Genomic DNA, 18,064 nt, shown 5'->3' with positions numbered 1-18,064 from the left:
GCAGCTTTCCGTGCCAGTGCAGGTTTCTCTCAGAATAGGTGAACTCTGACTCTCCTGCCAGAATCCCGAAGAATATTAAGCATCGAGTAACCCAAGATAGAAAATAGGTCTTTTGTTAAGATGGATCTGTAGATCTGTATGCTTCTGTTACCCAAACTAAATGATTGCATTAGAAGCAGTTTCTAAGTCTGTTTTTTGCTTCATCTATCACATGACCTTAAGAAGCTAAACTTTTAAGTCAGAATGTTCGTAAGGTTCATGCCCTGCAAACTGACTGAGTGCTTTAGCGTTGGTGTGCCAGAAGGGTCACAACTTGTTCTGGGGACCTGAGGCAGCTGTTTCGTCAAGTCCTGTTTAGGTGAATGGATAAACGGAGCCCAAGTCCAGAGAGAATATCAACCAGTCAAAGGAATTAACAGAAGAAAACTTAAAAGCGCATAAACATAACCAGTTGTGATTCAGACAGAGCAGGCTGGTTGTTTACCAATGGTGGAAAGCTCTAAGCAGAACTGTGTTACACAGGAAGAGAACATTTGGGTAGATACTATTGTTATTTGGAATCACCTAGATTTTTTATTTTGCATCTTATAAGATATCAGTCACTTCTTTTGATCTTTTTTATCAATTCATCAATTCAGCTGCTTGAGGTATAGCTTCACGTAACTCCTAAAATATTTGGAAAAAATACCTTTGCATTAAGAATTTCCTTGTCACACACATTTCAGGGTGATGACCTGGCTATCCTTCCTTTGTTTTTCCTCTGGATGCTCTTAAGGAAAAGAAAAGAAAAGGAAAGAAGAAAACCTCACTACACCTAAGCACTAAAATGTCTGGTTCTTTGGTGTATGTTTTATGCTGTTTTACTGATCCTGCTTTTTTCAGGCACCATACAAACCTCTTAGTGTTACTGAATGTTGTCAGTAAAATTTAAACTCTTTGGACTGTTTACAGTCCTTGTTTGAATTAGACTCTGATTCTTTTTTAGCTGAGGAAGCAGAAGTCAGACCGGGAAACTGGAAACATGCCTTTGGATGAATTTTGAGCTGGAAGCAGATAGAAGTAGGGCTTTAACAGTCTAAGGACAAACTCTAGTTGCTTGTTTATGAGGGCTATAGCTTCTCGGCCAGTGCCTCACAGGAGACTGGTTTTCCTTAAATCGTTACACAGCCCTTAATGAAAGGTCTTCTCTTTCTTCCTAGTCAAATGTAGCCACAGTATGGATTGAGGGAGACCGTAGCATGAGACCCAGCTTCTAGTCCATTTGGTAAATCTACACTTCAACATTATAGCCATCACTAAACCTGCATAATCAGTGTTCAACATCCTCTTTGCTTCATTGCTGATTTAAATTTCTCTGACTTTAAGTTTCAACCTTTGAATCTTGTTATACTTTTCCTCATTAAATTTAGGCATTTAGTACCTAGTATATTTTCCCTTGGAAGGCAGTTAAACCCTATAATAAATATTCATCTTAGCAAATTAAGAGAAGGAATTCTTTAAATCTTTTGCTGCTGGGTACTTTTCCAGGTCTTCATTTGTATTTGTGATTGCCTTTTTTATCCAGTTTGCCTATGTATAGTGATTGTATATTTAAAGTTCAGTTTAAACCATTTTATTTAATATGTTTTTCTTTAGAATGTGTGTGTATATGTGTGCGTGCATATGTCATAATATGCTGTCAGGTCTACTTTATTCTGCAAAGCTAAACCTTTAATTTCCTCTTTGCTATTTCAGTCTGAGGTACCTTATCCCCATTTTCCCCTCTCAACATGGAAGACCTCTTTGCTTTATCCTCTGCTGTCAGTAAAACTATTGAAAGTCTGGTCATGTGGTTTGAGAAAATAAATGCTAATTACTGTGTTTACATTTTCTTTCCCTGTCACCATTGTAACAGGTCTTTTATTTGGGAACCTATGTCTGCATTCTGGATTTGGTAACATGGTATGAAATGTATTATGCTGAAAACCATGATTTTTTTTTCTGATGCTAATGGAAAGCACTTTTTTACTTTTACAGAGTACCAAGCTGCCATTTTGCATTTAAAGAGGGAACACAAAGAAGAAATCGAAACATTGAAGGTATACTTTTGTAATGTTTTCTGTTTTCTTTTCTTTCCCTGACTTTTGTGCAATCTTCAGGTTTAAGTAGTACAACATATGCTTTCTATCTGATGTTGAGAATGTTATTGTTTCATTCTAAAAGTTGTTTTCAGTTGAATGCCAACTTAGTTAAAAATTAATTTAAAATCCATATATGCACCCACATATGATGGGAAATTTTTCGTACTTCCCTTTTGATGTTTTGATTACTATTTTACTTGTGCAGCACAGATGACAAATTTTTCCAGCAGTTCAGTACATTTACATTTGCTTATTCTGTTAAAGCATTGACATTTAACTCTTCCTCAGAGAAGCATACTTCAGTAGAAATACTGTTTTCTACAGTGTAAGATTGAAAGTAATTTTACCCTGAAAAATAAATATTATATATGGATTTGTGAGACTCTCTGTAATTTTATATTACACATTTGTTTTTGTTGAGTATAAACTTGGCCAATTGTCTAATTGTCAAAATCAGAAAAAATAAAGGGGTGATATTAGAACTTACTTTCCCCTAGCATAATTGATTCTGCTAAGTGAAGTGAAAAGTTACAAGTAAGTGTTCTGATCATAAGAGCAGGAACTTAAATGCCAACGTAACACAAAGTGAATTTGTTGATCAGCAAAGTTGTGCTCGTTTAACAAAAAAATAACATCTTTCTTCTCTTGAGAATTATGATATATACTTGTGTGTCACAGCACTGTCTATCAGTGCCAGTAAAGGTTCATATGCTAAATCCTTACTATAGCAATCATGAGGTACAAAGTCATTCTGTATTTTCTTAATAAACAGCATTAAGTAAAATAGAATGGAAGAAGGCCTACAGAAAGAATCTGCATCTGAGGACATGAAAAATAGCAAATTTTCAGAAGCTTTTCAAGTAGATACTGCTTGTTTAATGCTTTTCCTATATTGTATGTGTTGGGTGTAATTTCCACTCACACATTTTCTAATAGTAATTGTCTGTGCTTTCAAAACTCTTCACAGTTGCCCCCCTTCCTATGTAGCTGAGGGTCTCTAGCTTGCTTATTAGGACTGGAACATATTTCAAAAAGAGTCTGTCTTTTTATTACTTGTTTATACAGCATGGCCTGTGCTTGGAGTGGTTAAGTCATCTAGCCTAGATCTGATTTTAGGTATGTTAAATAAAAGTTAAATCTCAAGGAAGCTAGGTGACTAAGTATACAGTTCTGACGTAATAATGATGGCACAAAAATGTGTGTCTTGTGCCAGCTTTGGGTTTTTGCTTTTTGTGTTTAAAGATTTCTCATTATCAAGAGAACGAGTGTTCTGTTGAAATGTCAGTGTTACCATTCATTATGTGTGCTAGGATTACCCCTATATTATTTGTTTTAAATTTTCTTCATAATTCCCTTAAATGCATTATGAGATGTGTTTCTTACTGACAAAAGTTAGCGTTAATTTTTTTCAAAGGTATTTATTAAATAGCTGCAAAGCCATCAGTAAAAAATCTCAAAAATTTACAGAACAGTTCAATCAACCTAAAATCACATCAAAATCTTGCCATCATAGTAAAGCACGACTATTCTCTCTGTTCTGTTAGACTGAAATAGTAGGGGAAATGTATGGTTGCAGGATAACAAACGGGTCAGGAGGCATGATGAGGCTCACAGTTCTGTGTTTTTCAGTCCATAGTGGAATTGCTGTGCAACAGTCCTTTGGTTATATCACTCGTCTCTTATGATATCTCTTTCATCTGTTGTACTAATGTAGCTAACGCTTAGTTATATCTGTTGTGTGAGTCTAGCCTTTATTTTCAGCAGTGTCCCATTAAGCAAGATCAATCTACTAACACAGAAAGTCTAGTAATCCAATATATTTATACAGTGACCTACTCATTAGGCAGATTGCATATAGCAGTCATGAGATGAGTAAAGTACAATATTTGTATTACAGGAAGTGTTTATGTATTTGTGTCTGCAGAAAGGCTAGGACATAATAGACATAAAACCTGTGACATTAAGTAAGCTCAATGAGTTCTCCAGAAAGACAGAAATGAGATGATGGCAGCAGTTTGTAGAGTGGAAAGCAGGGGCAAGGGATCTCTGGTGTGTGCAGTGAGCTCAACCTGCTGACGTAGGAAAGCATGTTTTTTTCTAATAAGCATCTCAGAATTCAGCACAGGGAAAGGGAAGCTAGTACTAAAGTAAACATATAATAATAACATATAATAAATATAAATAACAATAATTCTTACAAAGAATAGTGTAACTATTCTTTGGAATACATATATACAGAGGAACACTTGATGGAAAAAGGAGGTGGTGGTAGTTCACTTTGAGGGGGCATTTTGGAGAATACATAGGCTCAGTGAGAGAGAAAATGTGTTTGGGAGAGCAATGATAGTCATTGAATACACATCTCCAGCAACCCTGGAAACAGTAGAGGCAGAGGAGCCAGGTACTTCATGAAAACATGAAGTTTGCTGTGACTTAATCCCTGGATTATTTTCTCAGCTTCTTTCAGCTTTCACATAATTGAGATATTTTTGTGTTTTTCATAATGTGATATTCCCAATTCTGTCTTTCATTAAAAGAATGTTAGTCTCACACATTTTGCTTTCCAACAATTAGTATTTTAAGGGCTTCCTGAAACAACGTTTGCACCCAGGTTATGATAAATAAATGAATAAATCATAATATCACATGCTTCCATGACTCATTGAACTATCTGAATGCTATGCCATTTGAATAGTGTTCTAGTTCTTTTTTTGTATGTCCTTGACAGTGAATTCCTTGTACTGAGATGTGAGCCTTTTTAGATGCATCCTTGTTGTGTGTACATTTTTTTAGACCTATTTACTTCTCTGGAACCTGTAGAATGCCATATGAAATGTTCTAAATAGCTCCAGACTATTACACTAAAACACATTTATGTTGAAAATACTGAATTTCTACCTTCTTAATATGTCCTGTGTTCAAAGAAGGTCAATACCAAGTTATTTATTCTGTGAAGAGAATGTCAAATCTTATTGCAGCATGTTATTTTTTATAGTGGGGTGAAATCTGAATTAGTCAGAAGCTGCTACATGGTCATGCTGCTTTAGTAAATCACAGGTTGTTAGTTCTGCTTCTAAGTTTTAGTGATTTTCTAATTGGCAGTGTGGCATTTTCATCTTTGTTATTAATTCCTCTTTATTTTAGTATGTCCACTACTAGAGGGTCTTTATCCTCTTTCCCTAATGTTCAAACATTTTAAAGAACAATTTTTCTCCTTTATCTCTGTTATTAGTTTTTATCATTTTGTCTTTAATTTCAAAAGATTTTTTCTTGTTTTTTGTGTTTCATTTCATATCTGTTACTTTTCCCTGAAATTGCTTCAGACTATAATTGTTTCAGTCTCAAATAAAACAACAAAGAACACAGTTTTTGTCCATTCTTTATGTGACCAGCCTTTGCATTTTGTTCTTTAAAGGTATAACAGAAAAATATGCTGGTAGATAAATGTTGGAAATGTAGGAGTTATATGTGATTTTGCACTATAAACTGAAGGAACCTACAGACTGATATTTATCTGAACTAGCTTTTTAGCAAACTGATCCAAATCTCTCATCTTGTATATATGAGGAAAGTTGCTCACCATACTTTCTCTATAAGACATTAGGAGTGAGACCCTTATCGTTGTTCTTTCCTACTCCCAAGAAGTCTAGAGAAACCTTAAGGAGCCCTGGAGGGTACATGTAGAATTGGGGAAAAGTTCTTTGAAAGTTATGCAAGTGCCCTCTAAAGATAAAAAAAACAAACAACAAAACCCTAGCCATCCTGGGAGGGAACTGCAAAGAGTAAGAAAGGTTATAGGCCTGCAACAAAGCATTGCAGAGCATCTAGAACAGTTGGTCCTGGGCTGTGTCAGAAGAAGAAGTTGTGTGGGATCTATCCCATGATGTAGTAGAGGTAAATGAGTAAATGAGAGGTCTCTTTACTCTAGCAATAGAAAGTGAATTCATAAGGAGGGAGAAAAAGATGAAACCCTTCTGTCCTGGAGTATATGTAACTTAATCTTAGTTTCCAGTTTCTTTTCCAGATTCTTTTGGAAGTTATATTTTGTGTGACTTTGTGAAGGAAAATCCTAGTGGACTTTTGTTCTTCAAGATTTTTTTATTGCTAGGTTCATTTCCTATAAACTTCATATGGCAAGGAATAACACAGAGTATAACCAGGGAAAACCTATGGAAATATTTAGGTTTTACTGATTTACACTTAAATTAAGCTCAGTTTCAGTGTTCAAAGTATTTCCTGAATGTTTTACCTATTATTTAAGTAAATTTAATGATATTTTTAAAGACACTAATAAACCATTTCTATTCTCTATTATTGAAATATATTTCCTGCTCGTTCCACTAGATGTCAGCTAAGTCTTCCAGAAAAAGTTCCTAAACCATGTCACAGCTTCTCTTTGAATGTGTAAAATTCATTTTTCCTTCTGAGCTATGAGAATATATGTGGTGTTAACACCCTGTACAAGTATTTGTGGAGCTGACACAGTCTTGCTTTTAAGTCAGAAATTACGTTGCACATTATGGAAATAAAATCTAAGTTCCTCAACAGATAAATAGTGGAGGTCATCATCTTAATAGTATTTTTTTCTCTACATAAGCAAACCTACAATATTCAATAACCAACTAAGTAAATGACAATAACTTAACATTAAATCAAAATACTGTAAGTGGACTGGTGAATTCTGAAAGGAAGGAAATAATGTAAAGGTAATATTCTAATTGCAGCACGTAATAGTTATTTCAAAACATTATTTCGTAGTGACAGTAGCATTTTTAACTTTTTTCTGTAAGTTTATTGATAAAATGGGTGAATTTTTTTTTTAAGTTTTGCCTCTAATTTCTTCTTCCCTCCTCTAGCTCAAAGGTGCCCAAAATCCTCGCCTCTCAATTGCAGAGAAGCTTAATACTGCTTTGGGAAGATGGAATGAAAGTCTTAAGCTCTTCTATAACTCATGGATCTTTTTCTCTAATACAGCAAATTTTAGAAGGAAGTACCTCTGCTTGCATCTAGTGCAGTTATGAGCATATTACTGAAACATGAGAAATAATGTATAATAATGTGGTTGGTGTGTAACTGCCCGTGCCGTTATGAAAGAACAGACTAGCCTTACTTAGAGGAGAATATATTGTGGTTTTCATAGAGACCTTTCTAGTCTCCTTAGTAATCTGTGCATAAAAGATTCAAGAGCGGAAATGTAGAACTGAGAAAAAATAGTTTCCTTGTTGCAGAAGACCTCGCTTAATTTTGAAAACAACTTCATATCACAAATTGAGATGACAGACCAATGCCTCAAAAGTTTCACAGAGGAGGGTTTCAGAACTCTGGGAGAGGCAGGAATATGAAATGGAAAGTCATAACATCAGTCAAACTTACCTGATAATTTCAAAATGAAATTCAAAATGGCAGTGCCATGAAAACATTTTGTTGGTTACTGAATGAAGAAATAAGGTTTTATCATGTGATGACCTCTTCATTCTTTTTACAAATCTGTTTTTGTCTGACATGCTTCACGGTTCCTTCCCTTTCCCTTCCTCTTCCACCTCCCCATTCATTTTCCCTTAAAGCTAGTGTGCTTACATATGTGAATGCTTCCATTGCTGGGAATTGTAATATAAATGTAACAAAATGTAATATAAATATACAAGCTGCTTCTCCCTGCTACATTTTTAAATTCATAATTAGACTGAGAGAGGCAATGACGAACAGTGTTGAAAGTTGTTGCATGGCAGAATACCTATTTAAAAAACTGTTATAGAAGTGAATGATTTCACTTTTATTTTAACCATGTAAAATATTTTTACTGAATTTCATTTCAGCTTTAGAAAGAACAGCAGAAATTAGATGCTTTAATATCAAATCAAAACATTTAAAAATGCTCAAATTTGTCTAAATCTTCTCTTTTGTAAAAAATCTACTGCAAAAATTTGGCATTTTTGACCAGATTCAGTGGAAGAATTTCTGACTCTTCTTACCTGGATGCTCCGAGGAAGGAATTTTTTTTTTATTCCTTCCTGGAAAAAAAGGAATTTAAACTTTTTTTTCTTCTGTTTTGTGTGTGCATGTGTGTATTCTTTCATAGGATAGGGATTTCACAATTTGTCAGAAGTCACTATGTTTTAAAATCTACTATCAAACTATGGAGGCCAACAGTTAATAAATTGAAAGTTCTGATATGCCAGAGGACTTAAGAAAATATCATAAGTGGATAATACGCTGTCTTCTGGTAATAAAATTTTACATTGGTTTACAATGTTGAGACCATTGTTTTTAATCTTTACAAGATTAAATGCATACATAATGTGTCTAGCTGCTTTGTGTGAATAGAAGAAAACCTGTATCATATATGCCTCTGTCTGGTGAAGCAGAGTTGCAGCCTAAAGGAGCACACAAGGTCAGCAAGGCTTTATTAGTCAGTCTTTCCTAATGAGCTCTTCAGGCTTTTCAGCATTTCCGTGTGTTGTTACTGATGAAGGTCTCCCAGCTTGTGGTTAATTATTGATACTACTCTTGCCTAGCTTGAATTGTTTCAATCTTCTGTGCTTAGCTGCTGAATGTGTGGTTTCGCCACTGTGCTGCATAAAGACACTGAGTGTCTTTATGGGTACTATCCGCATTGGCTACACTGTCCTCGGGGAGGAATTCCATGTTTAGCGTGGAACCTGTTTGCAGTACATGACAGTGAAAATGTAAAGATCATGAAAAGCATAAAAAAATTTGAAAAAGAGGAGACAGAAGGCCTATGAAATGCTTTTAAGATACCAATTTCAGTATTTGTAGGGCTTCAAGATAGTGGGAGCAACATGAGAAGGTACTTAACATGAGAAAGTACTTAAATAAAAAATGAAGATATTCTCCAATCAGTGCCTGTTTATATTTTTAAAACATGCAGATTATAACACCCATATTCATGTCATAATCTATAATCAAATTCTTTATGAAGTTCCGTGCTTTGATACTTACATTAAGCAAAATTCTTCTGCCTCTTTTCCTCCATGCCCCTGGACGTCATATTTTTCATATACTTGATGTAATGGGTGCTTTTCATCCGTATGTTTCCCATTAATATGTTTACATTGTGATTCTATTCATGTCAGGTAATTTGAATATTCAGGATGACTTTTTTCTTTCTTTGTTTTGTTGCTTTTTTTTCACTGCTGTTTGCAGTCTCTTAGATTGTTGCTCTATTATTCTCATCTATACAATTTTACTGTAAGAACTTGAACTGTGTAGACTTCATGTCAGCTGTAGGATGATGTCAATTCCATGTGTTAATTGAAGGATTATCCTGTTTACTAAAAAGTTACCACAGAACATATTCTGTATACTGAATGCAGCGACAATCCCATAACTCCATTTCAGCACCTGAAAGTGGACATGGTACTATATCGGTAAAATAAGCATAGAGACCAGAAAGATAGTTTATAGCCTTAAAACTTCAGCAAGACTGCTCAAATGATCAAATTTAGTCACATTATGAAACACTTTGCTTAATTAGGGCTAAAATGAAACTCTTTAAGAAAAGCAATTTCAATTAAAAAATTGCATTCATTTTAATTTGTGAAAGTTAATCACCTTGAGTAAATATATTATGCAGTAAGGAGAATAAAGTAGAATAGATATTGTGAACATGCTGACACTTTATTTTGATGGATTTGCAAGACCTCTGTAATATAGGAAACTATGTTATTTAGAAGAGAAATGAAATGAAATGTGATCATGTGATTATATAAACTGCTAAAAGTTAAGTAGCGTCAGTGTTCCTAGTAGCATTATGTTACTGTTTAGATTTTAAAAACACATACTCCATTACCTCCTTGCCAAGCTTAGCTGCTTTTTGAAATTTACTCTGTCAGATGTTTGTTTGAATCTAATAGTTGTGTGCCATTTCTCTGAATGAAATCAGGGAAAATACATAATTTTTAAAGTCTAAAAATTGCGGCAAACCTTCCTTTGAGAAGCTCTAATATTCCTATAATATTCTAATATTTTTTAGAACAGGGACTTAATTTTTGTAGGGATTTTGCTGGTAGAGTGAAAATCTTTCTGAGTGGGCAGTTAAAAGCTTTTGAAACAAAACTAATTTTTTCTCATATTCAATAAAGAAAGACTTCTTAGATTTTAGCAGCTTGTCTTTGCAAATCTGGTGCTCATTATGCTTGTTTGCACATATTGCATCTCCTCGTACTGATCAGATTTTTCTTATGCCATTCCCACAAAGCCACCGAACATGCTTCTGTAGGATAATACTGGGGCAAAACCAAGTTCCCCTGATTGATGGGTGCCACAGACTACTCTTGGTTAGAGTAGGATCACTCTGTCAAGGATGCTTTGAAATTGAAAGCAGGGAGTCTGTCTCCTGACCCCTTTTTTGATGATGAGGCACTGTGAAAGAACAAGCCATTGCAATTTAAGCAGAGCGAACAAAGGCTGGAATGATGGATTGAGATGTGAGGTGTGGAAAATCAGGCAGAAATTGGTGAACAGAGATACTGAAACTAGAGACTGGCAAGCTGGAGGGGGGAAGAGGTAGTCTGGAAGTTAAGGCAGAGAACTGTGAGTAGGAGATGGATTGCAGAGACTATGATCTGGGCATCATGATACAGGTTTTACTTAAAAGTGAGTAATTTTCCCCAGCTCATGTATTCCAGTGTCTAGAATGAATGCAGTCTATTCGTATTTAGTTTTCTTCTTGTTGGTCAGGGAGCAACACCCTCCCTTATTTATTAATGAAAATGTGATCTGAAGATAGTTTCTTCATGGATTTTCCGATGGCACTCATTTTTATTTGTCAGGATGTTTCATATGTATAAATTGGATATATACTATGCATTTGGATAGGTGTATGTTATTATTATTCCAGTTTTATGCATAGGGACCTGAGGTATAACAAATTAAAAGCATCCACTTAATTGAGATGTCCAAGATACTTGGAAATGATCAGGATGCTTAGCTTTGTGTAGCACGTTGTATGCTCATATCACAGCTCATTTTAACTTGCGTTCAACTATAAATTGCATCCCAGAATCTCAAAATAGGCACTTAGAAAATAACCATAACTGGTTACAGTATGAGAAACACTTTGACTAAAAAGACTTGTGTTACATCACGCAGGAGCTTAGCAACTTGGGCAAGCATAGAATCTGCTTTTCCAGATCAGCATTATACTGCTTTAACTATAATACTATTCTCTCTCTTCCTGAGCTTCCATGCTTAGTTCATTATATACCTTTTAACTTCAGCATGTATGAAGGAGAAGTCTTAAACACTTACTACTTTTTTATAATACAATTTGTATCATTTTCTAGAATAACTCCCATCATGTTTACTGAATGAGACACTGGTTCTGTGGAAGCAAAAGTGTTTCTGGGTAGCTGGGCTACATAAAAACAATGATGGAGAGGAAGAAAATTATGGTTGCTCTGGCAACCATACTTGTAGTCTTCTCTTTTGAATAATTGACCAAAGTTGGGGTTTTTTGGTAACAATTTTTTAACAGATTTTTCTGTGTGTACTATTTTCTTCAAGTTCCATGGCGCATAATTATCGTGTAGTCAACTTTTGTTTAAAGTATGTATGTCTCTTACACAATTACAGAGTACTTTCTGTAATTGAAGTTATACTTCTGTTTATCCAATCTGCAGAGTTCATAAACTATATCTGAGGTAAGTGTTCTAGTATTTTTACCTGCTCTGAAACTCTAGCATAAACATCTCAATGCTGTTAAAGAGCAGAGCAGTTATAAACATAGCACTGGGTTTTCTCCTGAATGTTACGATTGGTGAGTGTTTAAAGACTGTGATCTGTTTTTACCACTGAAGTTTATGCTAGTAACTGCAGAATTGGAAGCTTCCAATGTTAAACCAAGATAGAAATCCTGAAAGGTAAGTTACCTTGTAGGACTTCCTCATATACTTTGCCTTGTGAAAGATAGGCGCAGTTTGTATTTTTCCTTAATAATTAGGGCAGAGTATTATATTGTCACTGTAAAAAAAATCTTTACTGTAATGGAGCTGTGAAGAAAATAAGAGGGCTTTTTTTGTCATTCCATAGATAGTGTGTAATACAATGAATACTGTTGTATTTTGTTACCATGCCTCAGTATGCCAAAGCTGAACGTGAAGTTAACCTTTGCCTTCCTTTCCTTTACTATAGAGAAATGAGGTAATATATTTTGTAATACAATAGATTTTATATTGAAGGAAGGCCTGTTCCACCAAAACAATCTATTTGTCTTGACACGTTGAGGTCCCTCTCTATAACACGTGAGGAATGCAGTAATTGTAAGCATCAGAGAATTAGTCCAATAGGCTACTATGCTCCATGAAGTAAAATTGAAACCGTACTGTTATGTTGATATCTGGGATCAGACAGACCCAGAAAATAAAAGACAGAATGTGAAGAATGGGAAACAAAACCATCTTTATGGAAAATTAAGTAAAGGATTGGGGAAAGAAATTACCAAAGGTGATGGGTATTGGTAAATGTTTTTTCGATGTGCTTGCCTTTAGGTCAACTGAATTATTGTGTTTTTAGTTTGAAAAATCTACATTGTCTATTTACCTCTTTTTTATCACAAAGAAGTGAATGGCTTTCTAAGCCTAAAAATAGCAAATGGTTTAATTGTTTTCATTGCACATTTGAACTCTATATATTGATGGAGAGGATGGTCTCCTCCTCAGCGTAGGATATTCTTGTAACAAAGTTATGCTCTTAAAGAATGAAAGGCTTCAATTTCTGAAGGCGTAGATATATTTCATTTTAAAACTCATAATATTCTCATAAAGTCATGGCACTATTTGACTGTATTTCTCCTATCACAAAATAGTATTCATTGTTATGTGTTATCCTTCGATGTATATATAACTTTATCTTCGATTACTGTTTTCCGTGTTCTATACTTCCTCTGCTTTTTGCTTCAACTTACTTTTGCTTTGACTAAACCATTCATTGTAGCTTAGCAGAAGGTGATACGTACCATTACTTTCCTATGTAATTACAAGGCTTTGTTATAATGGCTTAATCTTGGAGTCTGTTGCCAAAGAAATTAGTTCTTTATACCATGAAGCAATGTTGACAATAAACTCTCCTTCCCTCTCCACCCCCTCCCCAATAGAAAAGGAAGAAAAGAGGGAAAAACAAAGTTGCATTACAATTTTGGCAACATCAGCCACACTAATAAAATCAAATTCAGTGTTGTTTTACGACTTTGAATTTATGTGACTGCACAGGATCAAAGGATTTGTGTCCCACTGGACTGCAAGGTCTATAGTTCATGGCAGAAAAACTCATCAAAAAGAACATTTTAGTAGTAAGGCTTTTCATTTTAATCAGCCCCAGTAATAAAAAAGCTGTTAGGTGTCCAAAAACATTCTCCAAGATCAGAGACAACTTGCTCTCGACTACAGTCCATTTTCTTATTGGATCCATACTGCCTCTGCAGTTTTTGTCACTGAAACTTCATCTTCAACTTGTTTTCAGCCATTTTTGCATAATTTTCAAATTTTGCACACCAGAACATTAAGTTGATCAGTAACAGTAACAATTCATATTCTGTCCCTGGAGAATGATAAGGAATATGACTTCCTTAAAGTAAATTGTTGTCAGAACAGCACCTAAATGATTAGCTAAAATGGAATTAAAAATATTAGTCTATATTTTTATATATTGCATTTTTGAAAATATCTAAATAATATGCAATAATTTAGTCTTCTGCTTGAATCTGATCTTTTGAACAGCACCATAAAACGTAAGTGTTAGCGTTTTTTTAATTATTCAGACAAAGTAGCCTAGGCTGTCCTAAGACCAAGATTACTGCTGCAAGTGGGGAAAAAAACAGGTAACTAACAACAATTTTAAAAGGCTTTTGTTATCATGTGTATTCTGCATGTTAATTGTTCATGGTCCCAGTTCAAGAGTAGATTGAATTTTATGTGATTCCATTCTTTAACTAGGTTGGGCTCAGAGAAGTTGTATGTAACATATTGCTTAAATTTCCAGTATTCATATATTGGATGCTGAATTCCTTCATCCCATTTTGCAGAATTAGAAAGTTTAACAGCATTTGAAAATATGGAGAGGATTTGTCAATAGAATTGTCCATGTATGTATCAGTTTTCCTGGAAATTTGCCACTAAGTCTCAATTTAGCTGGCTATCCCCTTTTTCAAACTATGTGAGATTTATTTTTCTTGGGAAAAACTAGCTTACATATGAGAAGAATCAATACATGGTCACTTTTTGGGTCTCTTGCTTTCTGAATGACACACATGATACACATACCCAATGTTACAGGTTTTCCTGCAACTGCTGTACAATGCCTATCCTGCAAACTTCCAGTGCATGTGATATTCTTCACTTACTGCTATCTGAGATACATGCATAGGTTATATTGTTCTTTTTTTTTTTTTTTTGTCAATTGAACATTCGTTATGGTTTTATTATTTTTGAAAACATGGTTTTTTTCATTCAAATGTACCAAAACTTGTATTTTAATATTAGAAGGCATTTTATAAGTTATTACCAAACATATAAAATCTACATAAATCCTAGATTATCCACTGTTAATATTTATTTATTAATGAAATTGAAATTTATCCAGTTAAACTCATTTGGTGGACAGTTGGCTTTATTAAATAATATTTAGTCTAATTTTATAGAAATGCCAAAATTTATTTCAAAGGATGACATTGTTTAGCAAATGATGTAGTCTGTGGCTAGAAGTTTGTGATCCAAGGTATTAATAGTTTTCAGTGTGATACCTACATGCTTCTGGATGGTGTGAGGCCGATAAGAGTTACTGCCAAAGGAGTTATTTAAAAGAGGGTGGTGCTGCTCTGTTTCTCTATCACGATGCTAATGTCCATCAGCCTAGATTTTTTTAAATATATGTGGAAAAATTTTTTTTCCTTTACCACTTGATAGTTCTTAGTCATGCATTTATGTTCTCTAGGGGACAGAAGTCACTACAAAGTATGACTGTTACCAGTTAACGTTAACTTGAGCCTGTATTTTCATACTTAGAAAAGTCTTTTATTTCTTTATGATCCTTTTTAGCCAACAACTGCTCTGCTCTGAAAGTTTTGGATGCTTCCCAGATACTAAACTCTATATATCAGATTCAAAAAGACTTTAGATTCCAATGAGATTTCCCTCTGGGCACAAAGATTCCACAGCAGAATAAACCAGTGGCCAGGTGCAAAAGTTGGCATTATTGGATCCTCAAATGTGGAGTGTCCTGTGGAGTACAATGAACACTATTAGAGATATGTTTCTTTATCTTGGAATTCATACTGTTTCGTTGGGTCTTGAGAGATTACCAAGTAATTTTAGGAGTCGTTTGTGGTTCTATCTGGGTCCTTGGGTGGAAGTTACACAGAGGGAGGGATTTGCTCTTGATAAGAATCATTTGAGTAAAGTTACAAATAAATAGGACAGCTGAAGAAAAGCAAGAACAAGTGATGAGCTGTTAAGAGCTTTGCAGACTATAACAAAACTCTCCAAGTGAGTTTATTTGTAATTCCATTTAAAAACTTGAATATTGGTCCATGCTCAAAAAAGTCTGCAATCTCCCTCAATTCAGAAAAATATGGCAGCTGCAGCATGATAGTCTGTGGAATAAACTACTGCATTTTAGAATTAGCTTTAATAATGTTAATAATCATGCAGCGTAGCAGGCGGACAGATTTTCAAAGCACAGTTTGAATGGTCCTGTGATGGCTATGTTTGTTATCTAAAATGAACAGATGTTAGTAACAAAGAGTGAAAGAACTGAGGGAAGGGTATGTATACATGCAGGAAACAAAAACTAGGTGAATGTAATTTTACAGAGACATTTGCAGAGCAGACACATGGCAATCAGGCTGAGGCAAATGAACTTTAAGACAACCTCGAAATCACTGTGAGAGAAGCAGGGAAAAGATGACAGAGCATTAAGAGAGAATCCTAGGTTCATAAAGAGCTGGAGGAGAAAATGGTGAAGCTTAGAAAAATGTGGGGCTGTGAGCAGTCCCTGATGCAAGAGCTGATTTGTAGCTTGTACAGACTGGTCCCTAGAAATACACCTAGTATTCCTAGTCAGAAAATGGCTACTGAGCTCTTGTTCTGCTTTGAATGGCTGTTCATACTCTTTCAGTAATAGCAAAAACGGAGGTGTGTTTGTTACCTTTATACTTACATCATCAGCGAAAATTTAGCACTGTTGTAAAAGAAAAGAGCTGGTTCTATTCCAGCTCCCTCTAAATTCCATGGTCAGCAAATGTATTTAATAAGTTTCCACCATTTTATTTTTAACTTATAGTACATAATTTTTTAAAAACAGCTATTCCCTATTTACTGTGATTATTGAGCCACTAGTCTCAGGATGTTCAAATGTGCTGGCCAAAAGCCTGCAAATCCATTGATCAGCACTCCGAGTTTGGAGACAGACACACAGTCTTTGCAACTGGAAGACTGGTAGATTGGATATTATTGATTCTGGTTCCTGGAAAATAGTGAAGAGGAACAGGATAAGATAGAAAACATGAATAAAGAATCAAATTGTTAAAGAATGGGATTTAATTTAGGAGAAGAATCATTTAGTGATATAGCAGAGGTGAAGGATGGTAACAAACCTTTAATGGCTATGGTTATTTCAGTGACACATTCCCCTTGTGGTATACTGTGGAATACACATAGGAGATGAAATAGGAAAGAGGAGGAGAACACCAGCACTGAGAATTGCTAGGAGCTGAATTCAGAGACCAAAGCAAAGGGGTAATACAGAGGGAGCAAGATAAAGAGTAGCTGATGATATTAATAAATATATCTAAACATTAGATGCAGAATTGAGTATATAGAATAGAAGTATTCAGAGCATATGTAAATGCAAACTAATTCTGAAGTGACCAATGGATCTGGCTATACCAAAAATAGTTTTGACTGAAATTGGATAATAAATGGGAAGACTATTATAAAGCATAAACACATGCGAAAAGAATATATGAATTTAAATAAAATCTATGGAAATCTGTGGAAAAGGTCGTGCTTGATTTCAATGGTTTTGGAGTACAGAGGATAGATATTATTACATTAATCCTTTCCATTTCACTTCAATTTTCTGTATTCTGAGAAGTGCAGTTTGCTGGTTTTGAAGTAGCTCTATCCAACAAAAAGAAAAAAAAGCCCCCAAAATAACAGGGGCCAGAATTTAAAACATAGCTCATTTCTTAAAATGCATTTTTCCGTAGGTTACCTTTAAAAAAAATTATATTGAGTATATTATTTGCTCATAAACTTATTCAGTCATCTGTTTCTCTGTTTGTTCTTCATTTTTTTTTTTTCTTTCCCAGCTTGTGTGTAACAGAGACGTTGACCTTGATTAGACCGTGTTTCTTCCAGACAGGACAATAAGAAAAAAGATGAAATAAAGTCCATCATACCAGTTATTTCAGAGCAATGATAGAATATACAATTTAATCATCTAGATTTACTTCTCATAAATAGAGATTTTTAGTAATACATTTTACATGTGGAATACTCAATATAGTACCTCAAATAGTTAAGCTATTAAATGAAAATTGGAAGATTTGCTATGATTTTTGGATGTTTAATAATACTTGCCACGTCAATTTGCAGTTTTAATTACAGTGTTATATAATTATGCAACTCAATTTTTGAAGGAATAATTTCTTATTTTTAAATGTGTAATCAACTTACACAGTTGGTGTATATTTGTATGTTTTATGTAAGGACAGTAACCTGAGATTGAGATCCTTCCTAGTGTGTGCTTATAGAAATGGTGATTGTTCCAAGAGTCGTAAATCATTCTATATAAGTAGTTTCAGGTGCCCTTAAATGAGAGGTTATATTTCATAGCATATAAAACGTGATATATATTTTCAGAATAAGTATTTCAGTTAACAAATTTGAAGCGAATTAGTGCTTAAAATGTAATGTGGATTTTAGGCC

The 18,064-nt window shown here is 34.5% G+C and overlaps 1 protein-coding gene across 2 annotated transcripts in view; it reads left to right on the top strand.

The window, feature by feature from the left end:
- Positions 1-18,064, top strand: part of FMN1 (formin 1) — a 147,144-nt gene that overhangs the window by 23,400 nt on the left and 105,680 nt on the right. For both annotated transcript variants that reach the window (XM_026093934.2, XM_026093935.2), the window contains exon 3: positions 2,017-2,078. In XM_026093934.2, coding sequence (XP_025949719.1) covers positions 2,017-2,078 — 62 coding nt within the window. The remainder of the gene's footprint in view (positions 1-2,016; positions 2,079-18,064) is intronic.

This window comes from Dromaius novaehollandiae, chromosome 5, assembly GCF_036370855.1.
Source record: "Dromaius novaehollandiae isolate bDroNov1 chromosome 5, bDroNov1.hap1, whole genome shotgun sequence".
In the NCBI taxonomy this organism is placed as follows: Eukaryota; Metazoa; Chordata; class Aves; order Casuariiformes; family Dromaiidae; genus Dromaius; species Dromaius novaehollandiae.
The sequence above is the reverse complement of the archived record's forward strand: the minus strand, read 5'-3'. Positions and strand labels throughout refer to the sequence as shown.